Raw genomic sequence first — 14,556 nt, forward strand, 5'->3', positions numbered from 1 at the left:
GAAATACCAGGAACAAGGGGCCAGCCTTCCACACTCCAAGGGCTGAGATAAAACATTGTTAATGCAGCATGCAAGTTCATCTTGGCTGACTTTCCGACTATAATGCAACTGCCCTCATCGTCACAGCATAGCCGTCTTTCAGGTTTTGTATGTCAAAGTTGGAAATACCAGGAACAAGGGGCCAGCCTTCCACACTCCAAGGGCTGAGATAAAACATTGTTAATGCAGCATGCAAGTTCATCTTGGCTGACTTTCCGACTATAATGCAACTGCCCTCATCGTCACAGCATAGCCGTCTTTCAGGTTTTGTATGTCAAAGTTGGAAATACCAGGAACAAGGGGCCAGCCTTCCACACTCCAAGGGCTGAGATAAAACATTGTTAATGCAGCATGCAAGTTCATCTTGGCTGACTTTCCGACTATAATGCAACTGCCCTCATCGTCACAGCATAGCCGTCTTTCAGGTTTTGTATGTCAAAGTTGGAAATACCAGGAACAAGGGGCCAGCCTTCCACACTCCAAGGGCTGAGATAAAACATTGTTAATGCAGCATGCAAGTTCATCTTGGCTGACTTTCCGACTATAATGCAACTGCCCTCATCGTCACAGCATAGCCGTCTTTCAGGTTTTGTATGTCAAAGTTGGAAATACCAGGAACAAGGGGCCAGCCTTCCACACTCCAAGGGCTGAGATAAAACATTGTTAATGCAGCATGCAAGTTCATCTTGGCTGACTTTCCGACTATAATGCAACTGCCCTCATCGTCACAGCATAGCCGTCTTTCAGGTTTTGTATGTCAAAGTTGGAAATACCAGGAACAAGGGGCCAGCCTTCCACACTCCAAGGGCTGAGATAAAACATTGTTAATGCAGCATGCAAGTTCATCTTGGCTGACTTTCCGACTATAATGCAACTGCCCTCATCGTCACAGCATAGCCGTCTTTCAGGTTTTGTATGTCAAAGTTGGAAATACCAGGAACAAGGGGCCAGCCTTCCACACTCCAAGGGCTGAGATAAAACATTGTTAATGCAGCATGCAAGTTCATCTTGGCTGACTTTCCGACTATAATGCAACTGCCCTCATCGTCACAGCATAGCCGTCTTTCAGGTTTTGTATGTCAAAGTTGGAAATACCAGGAACAAGGGGCCAGCCTTCCACACTCCAAGGGCTGAGATAAAACATTGTTAATGCAGCATGCAAGTTCATCTTGGCTGACTTTCCGACTATAATGCAACTGCCCTCATCGTCACAGCATAGCCGTCTTTCAGGTTTTGTATGTCAAAGTTGGAAATACCAGGAACAAGGGGCCAGCCTTCCACACTCCAAGGGCTGAGATAAAACATTGTTAATGCAGCATGCAAGTTCATCTTGGCTGACTTTCCGACTATAATGCAACTGCCCTCATCGTCACAGCATAGCCGTCTTTCAGGTTTTGTATGTCAAAGTTGGAAATACCAGGAACAAGGGGCCAGCCTTCCACACTCCAAGGGCTGAGATAAAACATTGTTAATGCAGCATGCAAGTTCATCTTGGCTGACTTTCCGACTATAATGCAACTGCCCTCATCGTCACAGCATAGCCGTCTTTCAGGTTTTGTATGTCAAAGTTGGAAATACCAGGAACAAGGGGCCAGCCTTCCACACTCCAAGGGCTGAGATAAAACATTGTTAATGCAGCATGCAAGTTCATCTTGGCTGACTTTCCGACTATAATGCAACTGCCCTCATCGTCACAGCATAGCCGTCTTTCAGGTTTTGTATGTCAAAGTTGGAAATACCAGGAACAAGGGGCCAGCCTTCCACACTCCAAGGGCTGAGATAAAACATTGTTAATGCAGCATGCAAGTTCATCTTGGCTGACTTTCCGACTATAATGCAACTGCCCTCATCGTCACAGCATAGCCGTCTTTCAGGTTTTGTATGTCAAAGTTGGAAATACCAGGAACAAGGGGCCAGCCTTCCACACTCCAAGGGCTGAGATAAAACATTGTTAATGCAGCATGCAAGTTCATCTTGGCTGACTTTCCGACTATAATGCAACTGCCCTCATCGTCACAGCATAGCCGTCTTTCAGGTTTTGTATGTCAAAGTTGGAAATACCAGGAACAAGGGGCCAGCCTTCCACACTCCAAGGGCTGAGATAAAACATTGTTAATGCAGCATGCAAGTTCATCTTGGCTGACTTTTCGCCTTGAGTTCATTTTTCTTCATCAACTCTAGACGGAGAATGAAGTTAACATCAAACAAGCCCCCCTGAATGGCAGGCAATCTGAATTAAGCCCTCAGAACCTCGCGGGCTTGCCAACCTCCATCTCCATCATCCCTGCTGTGTGATTGAGACCAAGCCTTCCATTAGCTCATGACAGCGAGGTTGGAACATAGGGGTTGTTCTCAGGAGAAGCCAACGCAATTCCCCAAAGATGAGAAATTCTGAAATACTTAAACTAACACACATCCAGGTATGATTTCGAGCTCCTATTCTTTCAAGAGTCATGTCTGCAGATTGAATGAACTCCATCCATAGATCCCCTTAGGCAGTTCCGGGGCACTCCAATTACCATCAGCCAATGAAGACAGATGGGTGAGGCTGGATGCTGATGGGTGGCCTTGCCCCATGCCAGCGAGGTGGCAATGTCAGTTATCCCCTGATTAATTACCAGTTTTCAGCAAATAGCTTCATGCTTTCTGCTTTGTCTCCCCACTTTGCTTGTTCTGCTCTTTCTAAACCAGCAAGTGCCATGCCAGTTTCCTGCCCCCAGGAGAGGTGAGCAGAGGTTCCAGCACTGGGAGCTGGACCAGGATGGGAACCTACTCCAGGTCCCTGCTGGTGATGCTCTGGAACCATACCAGGGAGCAACACACAGCATTTCTAGAATGGTCCAACCTAGTCCTTGGAACCTGGAACGTAACGAGATGTCCCCCCCCCCCATGATGATGTTATATGCACAGTTGAAGTTAGGGAGAGCTGCCTGGCTGAGCTGGGGGGTCTGGTGTAGTCACAGGAGCCTTTGGAAGCAGAGGGGTTTCTCTGGCTGGTGGCAGAGGGAAAGTCGGAGGTTGAAAGCACGAGAAGAACTCAACGCACTGTTACTGGCTCTGAAGATGATGGCGGGGGTTGGGGTGCGGTGTGGGCAGAGAGAAGGGAGCAGAGAGAGGCTCCCAGGCAGCAGCTAGCAAAGAAACAGAAACCTCAGGCATTCAGCTGCACAGAGCTGGATTCTGCCAACCACACCAGTGAGTGCAGGAGCAGATTCTTCCCCAGAGCATCCTGATAAGAGGCTTTGCTCTCAGCCTGTGAACCCAGGAGCATGGCACCCAGCTGAGCCCACCTGGACTCCTGAGCTGCAGAACTGTGAACGATAGTGGTTGTTGTCTTAAGCTGCTAGGCTTCAGACAGTTCTTTGCACAGATGACTAATCCATCCCTGTGCACGGGGTACCACTATTCTGGTTCATCACAGACCCCACTTCTTGGATGATGTAACCACGTGCATTTTACACAGCCCGAATCACTCCATCCTGGAATGTGGTTTGGCCACTCTGTCCCCGTTCCTCCCACCTCCCTCCCCTTTGGCTGAATCAGGTGTGGCAACCAGCCTTGCTCCCCTCGACCTCTGGCATCCAGGCCCCTACCTGTTTGGGGGTTCGCAGCAGCTCCTTAGCTGTGGCCACAGCCGTGACGACCTTGCTGTTCTCTGTGCTGGGGTGAAGGGTGACAGACAGCCCAGCCACGAACTGGATGGCCAGGTCTGTCACCGAGACTTTGTCATCTAACACGGTTACTGTCTTCTCGGCCAGGATGGAGTCAGACAATGGGGACAGCACCTGGGCAGGACACAAGATAAATCTGTCACACCTGCTTCTGGATGTTGGAACCTTTCCCTCCATCCTAAACAGGGTCCAGAATATAGCGTGAAGGAGCCACACATCTACTTCACTATATACACTAGCCCGTACTGGGCCTTTGTGAGAATCAGATAGAGTCACCCCTCCCCTGAGACACTTTAGCTCTATCTTTTGGAAAATGGACATAAAAATTAAAATCCATTTTGTCTTTAAAAAAATTAATTAATTAATTAATTAATTTCTGGCTACGTTGGGTCTTTGTTGCTTCGTTTGGGCTTTCTCTAGTTGCAGTGAGCAGGGGCTATCTTCGTTGCGGAGCACAGGCTCTAGGCGCGTGGGCTTAGCAGTTGTGGCTCACGGGCTCTAGAGCGCAGGCTCAGTAGTTGTGTCACACAGGCTTAGTTGCTTCACAGCATGTGGGATCTTCCCGGACCAGGGATCGAAGCCGTGTCCCCTATACCGGCAGGCAGCTTCTTAACCACTGTGCCACAAGGGAAGCCTTCCATTCTGCCTTTGAAAGGAAATGACCCTCCCCATTTAGATGAGGCTCTCTTGCGTACCACACAACCTGGTCAACCGTACACGACAATCCTGCTGCCGGGACCCGTGAAGAGTCGCACACAAACTGACTCTGCACAGTCCGAATCCCATTCTAGGTGAATTACGGAATCAACTGGAGACCTGAATTATAAATAGCTTACTCTCCCTTCGGGCCCCCAGCACAATGTGTCCTCTGCTGAAATATTACTTTCTGCCTCATCTCATAAACCACATGTAGGACCTGAGATGTCTCAGGTGAAATGGTAGAAACGTATCTATCATTTCTACCTGGGGTGGTTGTGAAAGGATCCAGAATGACATTCCAGAAAGGTGGAGTCACACACACGACTCTCTGTAAGACAGATAACCAGCAAGGACCTACTGTATAGCACAGGGAAAGCTACTCAACACTCTGTGATCACCTATATGAGAAAAGAATCTGAAAAAGAATGGATATATGTATATGTATAACTGAATCACTGTGCTGTACACCTGAAACTAACACAACATTGTAAATCAACTATACTTCAGTAAAATTAAAAAACAAACAAACAAAAAACCAAAAAGGTGGAGTCGGTAGGGTGGGACTTGATGGGTTGACTGAAAGGCTCTCACGCCCTGTCACCTGTCCTGAAATCCCACCGTTCTATACATTTCCTTGAGCAAAAGAAGCAGTAGGATTTTTTTTTTTTTGCGGTACGCGGGCCTCTCACTGTTGTGGCCTCTCCCATTGTGGACCACAGGCTCCAGATGCACAGGCTCAGCGGCCATGGCTCACGGGCCCAGCCGCTCCGCGGCATGTGGGATCTTCCCGGACCAGGGCATGAACCCGTGTCCCCTGCATCAGCAGGCGGACTCTCAACCACTGCGCCACCAGGGAAGCCTGAGGCAGTAGAATTTTGAAGAGAGTTTGTCGCATGACTACATGACAGAATGACAGACTGACCTAAGGAAAGAAGGGAGGAAAGGAATAAGGGATGCATCCTTCTTTGGTCGCTGGCAAGAGCAGTGCAGAGATGGGGGAAGGTTGTAAGCGGGTGTAGGAGGTGTGCATTTGGAAAGGGGGCACTGAGGGTGGAGGAGAGGGGTCAGGATGGGGCGGGTTGGGTGGTGGGAATGGAGCATATGCAGCAGTGAGGGGGCCATACCGGTGCTGAGGGGTGTGGCCACCACCTTCTCAATTCTGTCTGAAAGGAGCTTGGGGCTCAAAGAGCTGGCCCAGGCTCACCTTTCGGGGGCCCCAGGATGTCATCATGAGGACAAGGAATTGGCCACGAGGACCCGCCCATCTAGTGAGCCTCCCCCAGGGCTGGGTACCACCTTCAGTGATGGGCGTGCAGAAGTTCCCAGCTCCGGCTTCCTACCTGGATGGTTGTCATGCCAACCTCCCTCCCGACCAGGATCCTGCTGTCCTGGAGAGTGGCCACATGGGGTTCCTCTAGCTTCATGAAGTCTGCAACCAGGTGGGTGATGTCGAACTGCCAGTCGGGACTGAGCAGGTGGCTTGGCCGGCCCCAGGGGCTGGCGCCCTCAGACACAAACTGAGTGAGGACCCGCACGGTGGCGTGCTGGTACTGCAGGGCGCAGCCTCGGCCCCGCCGCCCCTCCTCCTCTTCATCCTCGCTGTCTCGCGTGGGCCTGGTGGGAAAAGGGAAGAGGCTCTCAGGTCAGGGGATGCGATCCAAGGGGCTCTCGAGTCACGAGGCAGGTGCCGCCGTCAAACTACAAGAGAGAGCATCCCAGGCAGGAGCCTCAGGACCACACAGGAGCACCAGCTCCATCTCTGGGCAGCACAAAGGGTGAAACACCTCCCTCTCTCTCTCTCTCTCTCTCTTTTGTATAATAATGCAAAGAAGCAAGCTTTATTGTACTTGTCAAAGGAGGAAGGTAAGACTTAATTGAGAAGAAACTGTGAATATCTCTCTCCACTAAACAGCATGACCCAAAGGATTTCTCCACATCCTATCTCTCCTTATATATGTAAGCCACAAAAAATCCCATCTCTCTTTTGAAGGCATTTATTGACAAATAAAAGATAGAAGAACTAACCTACACTGTCCACAAAGTAGCAGAGAACCATGCATGGCTATTTACAACTTAATTTCAATGCAGGAAATTAAGCAAATCAAAACACTAAATTTCTCAGTCACTCCAGAACCCCTTGTGCTAGTGGCTACCATGCTGGACATTGTGAGTCTAGAACATTCCACCACTGTAGAAAGGTCTATTGGGCAGAGTGGTTATGATGCTCTTGAGATGTGTCTATCCTAAGCTCTGCGTGGATGGACTCTTTTAATCTCATAACACCATGAGGCAAAACTGTAATTATTCTTATGTCCAGATGAGGAAACTGAGGCAGAGAGATTGGGTGGCTGGCCCAAACTCACAAAGCAAGAAAGTAGCTGAGCTTGGATTTGAACCCAGCAAGTGTCAGTTCTGCCTTCTTCAGGGACATGGAATGAACCCATATCTTGGCCACTTGTGACCACTAAATGGTCCAAAGTCTTGGCTGGAGTCATGGCTGTCCTCCCTGTCAGGACAAATGCCTGCAAGTTTACCCTGTAGAAATGGATTCACCATTTCACTGTTCCATGTATCCATCTTGAGATGGACTCCAGTTGCCCCTTAAAAATCAAGACCCTGGTGCCTGGGAGACTGTCAGGAAAATAGTCCTGGTGGTTTAAGATGGGAGATTCCATACAGGAAACCGGAATTCAACAACAACTCTTATTTAGCTAAACTGAGGGCCACAGAGCTGAGAAAACAAGACCCCAAACTCCTACATGAGACAATCCAGAGTCAGAATAAATTAGAGGCTTTTGTTTAGGTTTAAGAGGAAACAGCAACCCCATGGTCCAGTATAAATGCAAGTAGACTTTACCCAATACTTTGATATGCATGGAGCTTTTCAAGTTTATAGATATTCATCCAGCATGGAAAAAGGATTCGCCATTTTGCTTAGAGAAAATAAACCCAAACAAATTCCCTGGAGGTGGAGGGCCTAGAAAATCGTGTTACTTCTGTGGCTTCATTCTGGAGGGGCCACTTGCAGGAGACAGTTTACTAGGAGTCTTTGTAGACTGCAAATGACTGGATCTCATGCTGACCCAGCCGCTCAGCAGCCTTCCTGCCTGGCTGGGTTACCCTGGGCCTTGGTTTCCCCAGAGGGTTGTTGTTAGGCTGTAGACATGTATGTGTTGCATCATGTAATCATCATGGTAACAGCATCACCTACTCTGCACTGGGCCCTGCATTGTCTCCTTTAGCGTTAAGGTCAGTATCCACAGCCTTTGCCATCACAGCTCTGATGCATCTCCCTGTCCCGGGCTTACCTCTTAGTGGCCACGATGGGGACCCTCCAGCCTTTAATCTGGCTCAGCTCTGTGTCAGAGACGTCGATCTGCAGGGGCAGCCGGGGCACCCACACGGTGACATGCAGGGGGGCGCTCAGGTGCTGGTATGTAAAGTTCACCACTGTGTCCACCTTGCCTTTCATCTCTTTGCCATTGACAAAGACGTAGTCACAGCGGTCGGACACCTGCCAAGACAGAGAGGGCATGGAGGAGGAGAAGTTCCTGGGGCCCTGGAGACCACCCTTCTGCCATTTGTCCTTTTCTCTAGCAAAGCACACATGCTTGATCTAGGTTCCCCTCAATGCAGAGCCTGAGACAAGGATTCAGTGCGGTTGGTTTACTTGGGAGGTGACCCCAGGGAAGGGGGACCAGGGAGCAGACTGAGGGAATCAGAGAAATATGAAAAGTTGGTAGAAAGGTACATCTTTGCATTTGCTGCTGTGACCATCAGGCTCCATTTCTCTGGGCCTCATGGGAAGCATACAGAATTGTCCACCTGCAGTATGAGAGGCAGGAATATTATCTACCAGCTCCTCTCCTGTCTCTCTGAGTGAGGGTTGCTGTGTGAGTTAACTTCCCCACACTTTTAGGCTGAGACACAGGCCCTGGGATGGGAAGCAGAAGCAGATTGAGAGAAGCAGCAATCACCAAGTGAACTTGAGCCTGCACAGAACTGCAGCCGGGACTGAACTCTGGGTGGACCCAGGGAATGTGATTTGGGCACCAGAGGTATCTGTTCTCCAGGCTGATGTCTGCTCAGAAGATGAGCCACACCCACGTCCCACCCCATCCAGCCTCCCAGGATCTAAAGGGCTTGTACCGCCTTTCTCTCTAGCAGGGCTCTTCCAGTTCCTACACTCTCTGCTCCAATCACACTCAGCTCTGATGGCTCCCCATCAGGAGAACACTCAGGCCTTCGCACATGTAGTTCCCTTTCCCTGGGAACACCCTTCCCTCCCTGTTTGCAGCACCTCCCCTGAGGCCCTAGGATTGTTTGTGTATCTGTACCGTTACTGTTCATCCTGTGAACAGCAGAATCTCATTAGTGATGACCAACTTATGTTTCCTTCCCTTGAATTTCCTCCTTTCACTATTCCCATTTCTAGAAGATCATGGACTCAGGAAAGAGACAAGACAGAGCACAAAGGAAAACAAACACAGAGACAAAGAAAATAAAAGTCTTCAAGCATCTAGATTTTGTGTTCCAATGCCTAAACCCTTAGTAAGATGCATCTATTTACAGCCCCACGGATGTTGTCATATGGCAAAGAAACAGCTGGAGGATGCCCGTGCCCCTTGGTAGGAGGCTGCTAGGAGCAGAGTGCACAGGGGTGGGACCACTCTGAATGACAATGGGCGTGCCCTAGGGACTGTGAACAGAATCCTCGAGCACTAGAAGCCCCCTCCCCAAGGCCTTGATAGTAGTTAAATTTCCTAGAAATTAGCCTTGGATGATGTTTCGTTGCCATAATGAATTGAAAACTGAAAAGAGAAATCAAGTTGGGTTATAGAGAAACATGACCCATCTTGCATAGCCAAGTTCATGGGATGGGATTTACACTAGCCCCATGTGTAAATTCACACTTTCAACTGCAAAACTGTAAAATCCTCGAAGGCAATAAGTACATCTTTTTCTTCTTTGATCTCTTGGTTCCTCATACCAGCTGCTCATGAAGTGGGAGCTCAGCAAAGTGGATGCTGAATGGATGAATGGATGGATATATGAATGGATGGATAAATGGATGGATGGATGGATGGATGGATAAATGGATGGATAGATGGATGAATGGGTGGGTGGATGGATGGATGCATGAATGGGTGGATAAATGGATGAGTGGATGGATAGATGGATGAGTGGATGGATAGATGGATGAATGGGTGAGTGAATGGATGGATGGATGGATAAATGGATGGACAGATGGATGGATGGATGGACGGATAAATGGATGAGTGGATGGATAGATGGATAGATGGATGAATGGGTGGGTGGATGGATGGATGGATGTATGGAAGGACAGATGGATGGACAGCTGGATGGATGCCTGAACATGGCCCTTTCTTCATGGGGTACTTGCTTCAAGACAACCAAACAAAGATCTTGGGGCAAAGGAGATACGGTGAAAGACCAAGATAAGATGGAGCCAAGAGCAGTGGAAACACAAGAAGTTAATTTGAAAACTTCCAGAAAGCTCGAGAGCAGTGTTTCCTAACCTTTTAGGAGTCATGAACTCCTCTGAGAATACACATAAAGCTAATTCTTGTCATAGAAATGCATATACACACAGTTTTGTGTAGCATTTCAGAGTTAATGAAGTCACACATGGACTCTTCACCCAGCATTTACCACACTAAGCTGTAATTACCAATTTGCTTATCTGTCTCCCATCCAGGTTATATACACTGGAAGGAGCAGCATTTCCTTCAGGGGGGTCTATGGCCCCGGTTAAATAACATCCAGTGCTGAGCAATGAACTCTTGTGATCACACTCTCTTTCCCCAGCTTCTAGGAACTATGGATGGGTACTCTGGGCCCAATTTTCATCTTCAGCTCGCACTGCTGTTTGGAGCGGCAGGTGGAGAGGGCTGGGCTGAGAGAATTTCCTCCATCTGCTGGGGACAGTGGCAGGGGGCGGTTGGAGGGGAACACATGGATGGATCTTCTCGCTCATGGTCAAGAGTGGTTTAAAAATGTGTACATACTGATTAAGAGTGGAAACCAATTTTCGTCCCTGTCCCAGATTTGTCATTAGCATGTAAACACTGTCCTGGATCTGGGCAGGCATTAGCATAATAGCCAAGCAAGAGTTATATCAGTAATCACTTCTTTAATCAATGTTGTAATTTACAGACCATTGACTTTCCTCATTTATTACCTTTCTGAGCTCGGGTGGGAAGGAACCTGGCTGCTCCAGAATACATAAATAATTAAGAGGAACGCCAAGGGTATGAAGCGGCGGGGCATGATAGAGCCATTGTCACTGTTATTCCTGAAGGTGCCATAAATGTCTGGGCAAGTCTCAGGATGCATCCATCATTTCCTAAGTGGCTAGCAGTGGGAACCATGGTATCACAAAACGAGCTTGCTCATCTGCAAAAAAGGAACCCAAAACCCCTACGAGCATCTTTCCAGCCCCTTGGCTCCATTTCTGGGAATCTTTTTTCTCTCTCATTGTGGGTGGGCTGCCCACGGAGAAAACTGCCGGCTGGCTCCTGCTCACTCTGACATTCAAACTCTCCCTTCTGAATGCACGGTGGCCATGGAACCAACCATTGATGTCTCCTTTAAGGACTTGGAGGGGCTAGGGTGGGTTCTGGTTGAGTGACCTATGGTCAGCTGACACCTTCTGTTGTCACTCAGGCCTTGGCAACTTCCTGAGGACATTGCCTGCTTCCTAGGGGAGAAGCTGGGGATCACTTTCCATGAAGAAAGCAAAAGGCTTCTGTGGGTCAGACATCGACATCCAATGCGATTTCTGTCTGGATGTCCTCGGCCAAGCGGGTTCTCAAATTTGACAAGCATTAGAGGGGGCTTGTCAAGTGTCCACAGACTGTTGGGCCCACTCCTAAAGTCTCAGATTAAGCAGGTCTGGCGGGGGAGGCATATTTGCACTTCTAACAAGTTCCTGGGAGACGCTGATGCTTCAGATCTGGGGACCACAATTAGAGACTCACTCCTTGAAATAATGCAATTTCCCCTTCTTCTGTGTTTCCATGGCAGCTTAAATATCCTGTCTTAGCCCTTTGGGGCTGCAATAACAGAATACCCAGAGACGGGGCCGGGGGCTTAAACCACAGTCATTTATTTCTCACAGTCTGGAGGCTGGGAAGTCCAATATCAAGGCGCCGGCAGAGTCTGTGTCTGGTGAGGGCCCATTCCTGGCTCACAGATGGCTGTCTTCTCTCTGTGTCCTCACTTGGTGGAAGGGGTGAGGGAGCCCTCTGGAGCCTCTTATAAAAGCACTAATTTATTCATGAAAGCTCCGCCCTTGTGGCCTAATCACCTCCCTAAACCCCTGCCTCCAAATCTCAACATAGGTATTTGGGGGGTGTCACACAAACGTTCAGTCCATATATACTCCTTTCATTACTGTAATCATTTAGCTCTGATGCTTTAAATACCATCTCTGTGCTAATGACTCCCCACAGCCGACCTCCAGTGAAGGAGGAGTGCTTATACGACCACAAAGTGCTTATTCAACATCTCTACTTGGCTCTCTAATTAGCATTTCCAACTTAATATGCTCAGAAATCTAACTCTAATAGGTTTTGCCTCTTCGGAGACTAGGGGTTGAGAATAGAAATTAAGTTCAAATACAGAAAAACGATTTACATTTCTTGCACACCTGAGTGTGTGTACCTGCTCTGTTAACATAAACGATCAAATGCTCTTACACTGTACTCATGCCTTCTTTTACATCTGCCATGTGCTTTCCCCATTATTCTCACCCTCGGTCCTTTCTGGAGCTCTGGACAGCCATCAGGATCCCATTTTAGAGATGAGAAAACTGAGGCTCACTGAGGTTGCAGCTTGCCCAAGGTGGAGAAGAGGGGTGAAGAATAGAACTGGTTTATGACAGTCAGTACAGGATTTGATCAGACTGTTTCAGTCGTGTTGTCTTAACAGATAATATCCTGAGATTGTGGCCTTGGAAATCGCCCTTCCTGTCATGTGAGTCTTAGGGTCTTTTCCATTCCTGTGGGCTGGGGGACCAGGGAGAGGGGCTCCGAGAGAGGCCACTGGCCGCTGACTCTGGCGTGGACCAGCTCAGGTCCTTTCCGCCAGTCACCCTGGCCCTCCCTCTCTTGGCCCATTCCCAAAGCAGCCCACTCAGGCCGGAACATTGCACATCTGGTCAGGGAACAGATACTACATGCTACTTGGAACTTAGGAGAGTTTAACAGAGGGACTCTTTACAAAGGTGTGGGTAGGGTCGAAGGAAACCAGCAAGAGATGGCAAAGCCCAGCAGAGACAAAGGTCGGGGTAGTGGATTGAATAGCATTCTCCAAAATCCATGCTCATCCAGGACCTCCGAGTAGGACCTGATTTGGAAATAGGGTCTCTGCAGATGTAATTAGCTAAAATGAGGTGCTACCAGCCTAGGGTGGGCCCTTAAAGGGCTGGTGTCTGTGCCCAGCTTGGGCATTGTCCCTGCTCGAGAGGCCTGCCCACCTTGGCAGAAAATGCAGCCAATGTCAACTCACAACCGTGCTGCAAGGGGCCCAGAGGAATAAAGCAGACCGACCTCAGTTTCCCCACCCTCCAGTGCCTGGGGGTACCTCCCCCTGCCTCCAGCCTTGTGGGAACCCTGAGGATGACTGGGATGTAATCTACAAAGGTTAGCCTCCCAGAGCAGGGTGGGAGAAGTGCAGAGGGGTCTGGAGGGACAAACAGCATATCCAACACACAGACCTCTTCTCTAACCTTTCCCATCTTCTTTTTTTTGTGGGGGGGGCACACCGCGAGGCGTGTGGGATCTTAATTCCCCACCAAGGATCAACCCAGTGCCCCCTGCATTGGAAGCTTGGAGTCTTAACCACTGGACCTCCAGGGAAGTCCCCCATTTCCCAGCTTCTTAATCTGGGACTAATGTTTAAAAATTTTTGTGAATTGTGGCCCCCTTTATTTTATTTTTTTGCGGTACACGGAATCACTCACACACTAAGGTGTCAATTTGTCAATTTCCTTGTCAATTATCCTAGTGCTTTTTGCTGAGTAATGTGTCATTTTATTTTATTATTTTTTATTGGAGTATAGTTGCTTTACAGTGTGGTGTTAGTTTCTGCTGCACAGCGAAGTGACTCATACACATACACACATCCCCTCCCTCTTGGACCTCCCTCGGCCGATCACAGGACCCCTCTCCTCCAGAGGGAGCTCAGGGCAGAGCCTTGCTGGGAGATCTCAGGCTCTTCCACTTCTTCTAGTGCTTTGCCTCCATCAGAGCAAGTCACTACTTTGGCTAATGTCACCAAGGGGAACCTGCTCCTGGCTGGGGCAGGAGCAGGCCTCTTCTCTAACCTGGGACAAGTTAAGAAATGGAAGAAAGGCCCTGGGACAGGGGGACAGGGACAGGGTGGGTAGTAAAGAGCAAGGCCCTGGGGTGGGAAGGGAGAAGCCTCCACTCCAGGCACCCATTCCTCTTCCCTGTGGCCCCAGCCCTAGTTGCATTTGGGGATCCTTTCCCCCCTCACATTAGCCCAGAGGTTTGGATGAATCTCCGCCTTCAGTCTCCAAAGCAGGGTCATGTGATGACGATCTAAGCCAATCAGAGCTTCACATTTCTCCAGTCACAGTGGCTGGCGCAGGGGTGAGCACGTGACTTAAGCTGGTATAACTGGAGGGAATCTCAGGAATTTTTCAGGTGAGACTAGACAAAAGATACTTGCTCTCTTCTGCTGGAATGCTGCATGTCAAGAGATGGTTTTGCAGCTGCCTGTAGCCACCTTGGGACAGTACGACTTGTCTGAGATGTCAGTGAGCACAGAGGATACTGAACCAAGAGAAAGAGAGCCAGAAATAAAATCCTGATTGATAACTTCATGTGAGCTCCTGGACTCAGCCATTCCTGAAGCCAGAATTGCTTACTGTACAGAAATAGAAGCCAAAAACAACCCTCCCTTTTTTGCTTAATTCAGTTTGAGGCACATTGTCTGTTAACCAAAATCACGCTCTCAGATAGAAGAGGCAAGCTCTGCTGCACCAGCCCAGACCCATCTGTGTGCATCCCTCTCCATCAACATCTCATCAAGGAGGACAAGAGGAGACAGGTAAAAAGGCACAGGTGTCACTAGGCTGACACTGCATGGTGATTTTTAA

At 48.9% G+C, this 14,556-nt stretch overlaps 1 protein-coding gene across 1 annotated transcript in view; it reads right to left on the reverse strand.

The window, feature by feature from the left end:
- The window catches only part of TMEM132C (transmembrane protein 132C), a gene marked incomplete at its 5' end in the record, with an annotated part of 383,597 nt that overhangs the window by 6,445 nt on the left and 362,596 nt on the right, over positions 1 to 14,556 (reverse strand). Inside the window, 3 exons of the mRNA XM_082641029.1 lie at positions 3,633 to 3,824; positions 5,750 to 6,023; positions 7,718 to 7,923. Of these exons, the coding sequence (XP_082497155.1) occupies positions 3,633 to 3,824; positions 5,750 to 6,023; positions 7,718 to 7,923 (672 nt within the window). The remainder of the gene's footprint in view (positions 1 to 3,632; positions 3,825 to 5,749; positions 6,024 to 7,717; positions 7,924 to 14,556) is intronic.

This window comes from Mesoplodon mirus (assembly GCF_964341445.2).
Source record: "Mesoplodon mirus genome assembly, chromosome: 13".
NCBI classification, from domain to species: Eukaryota; Metazoa; Chordata; class Mammalia; order Artiodactyla; family Ziphiidae; genus Mesoplodon; species Mesoplodon mirus.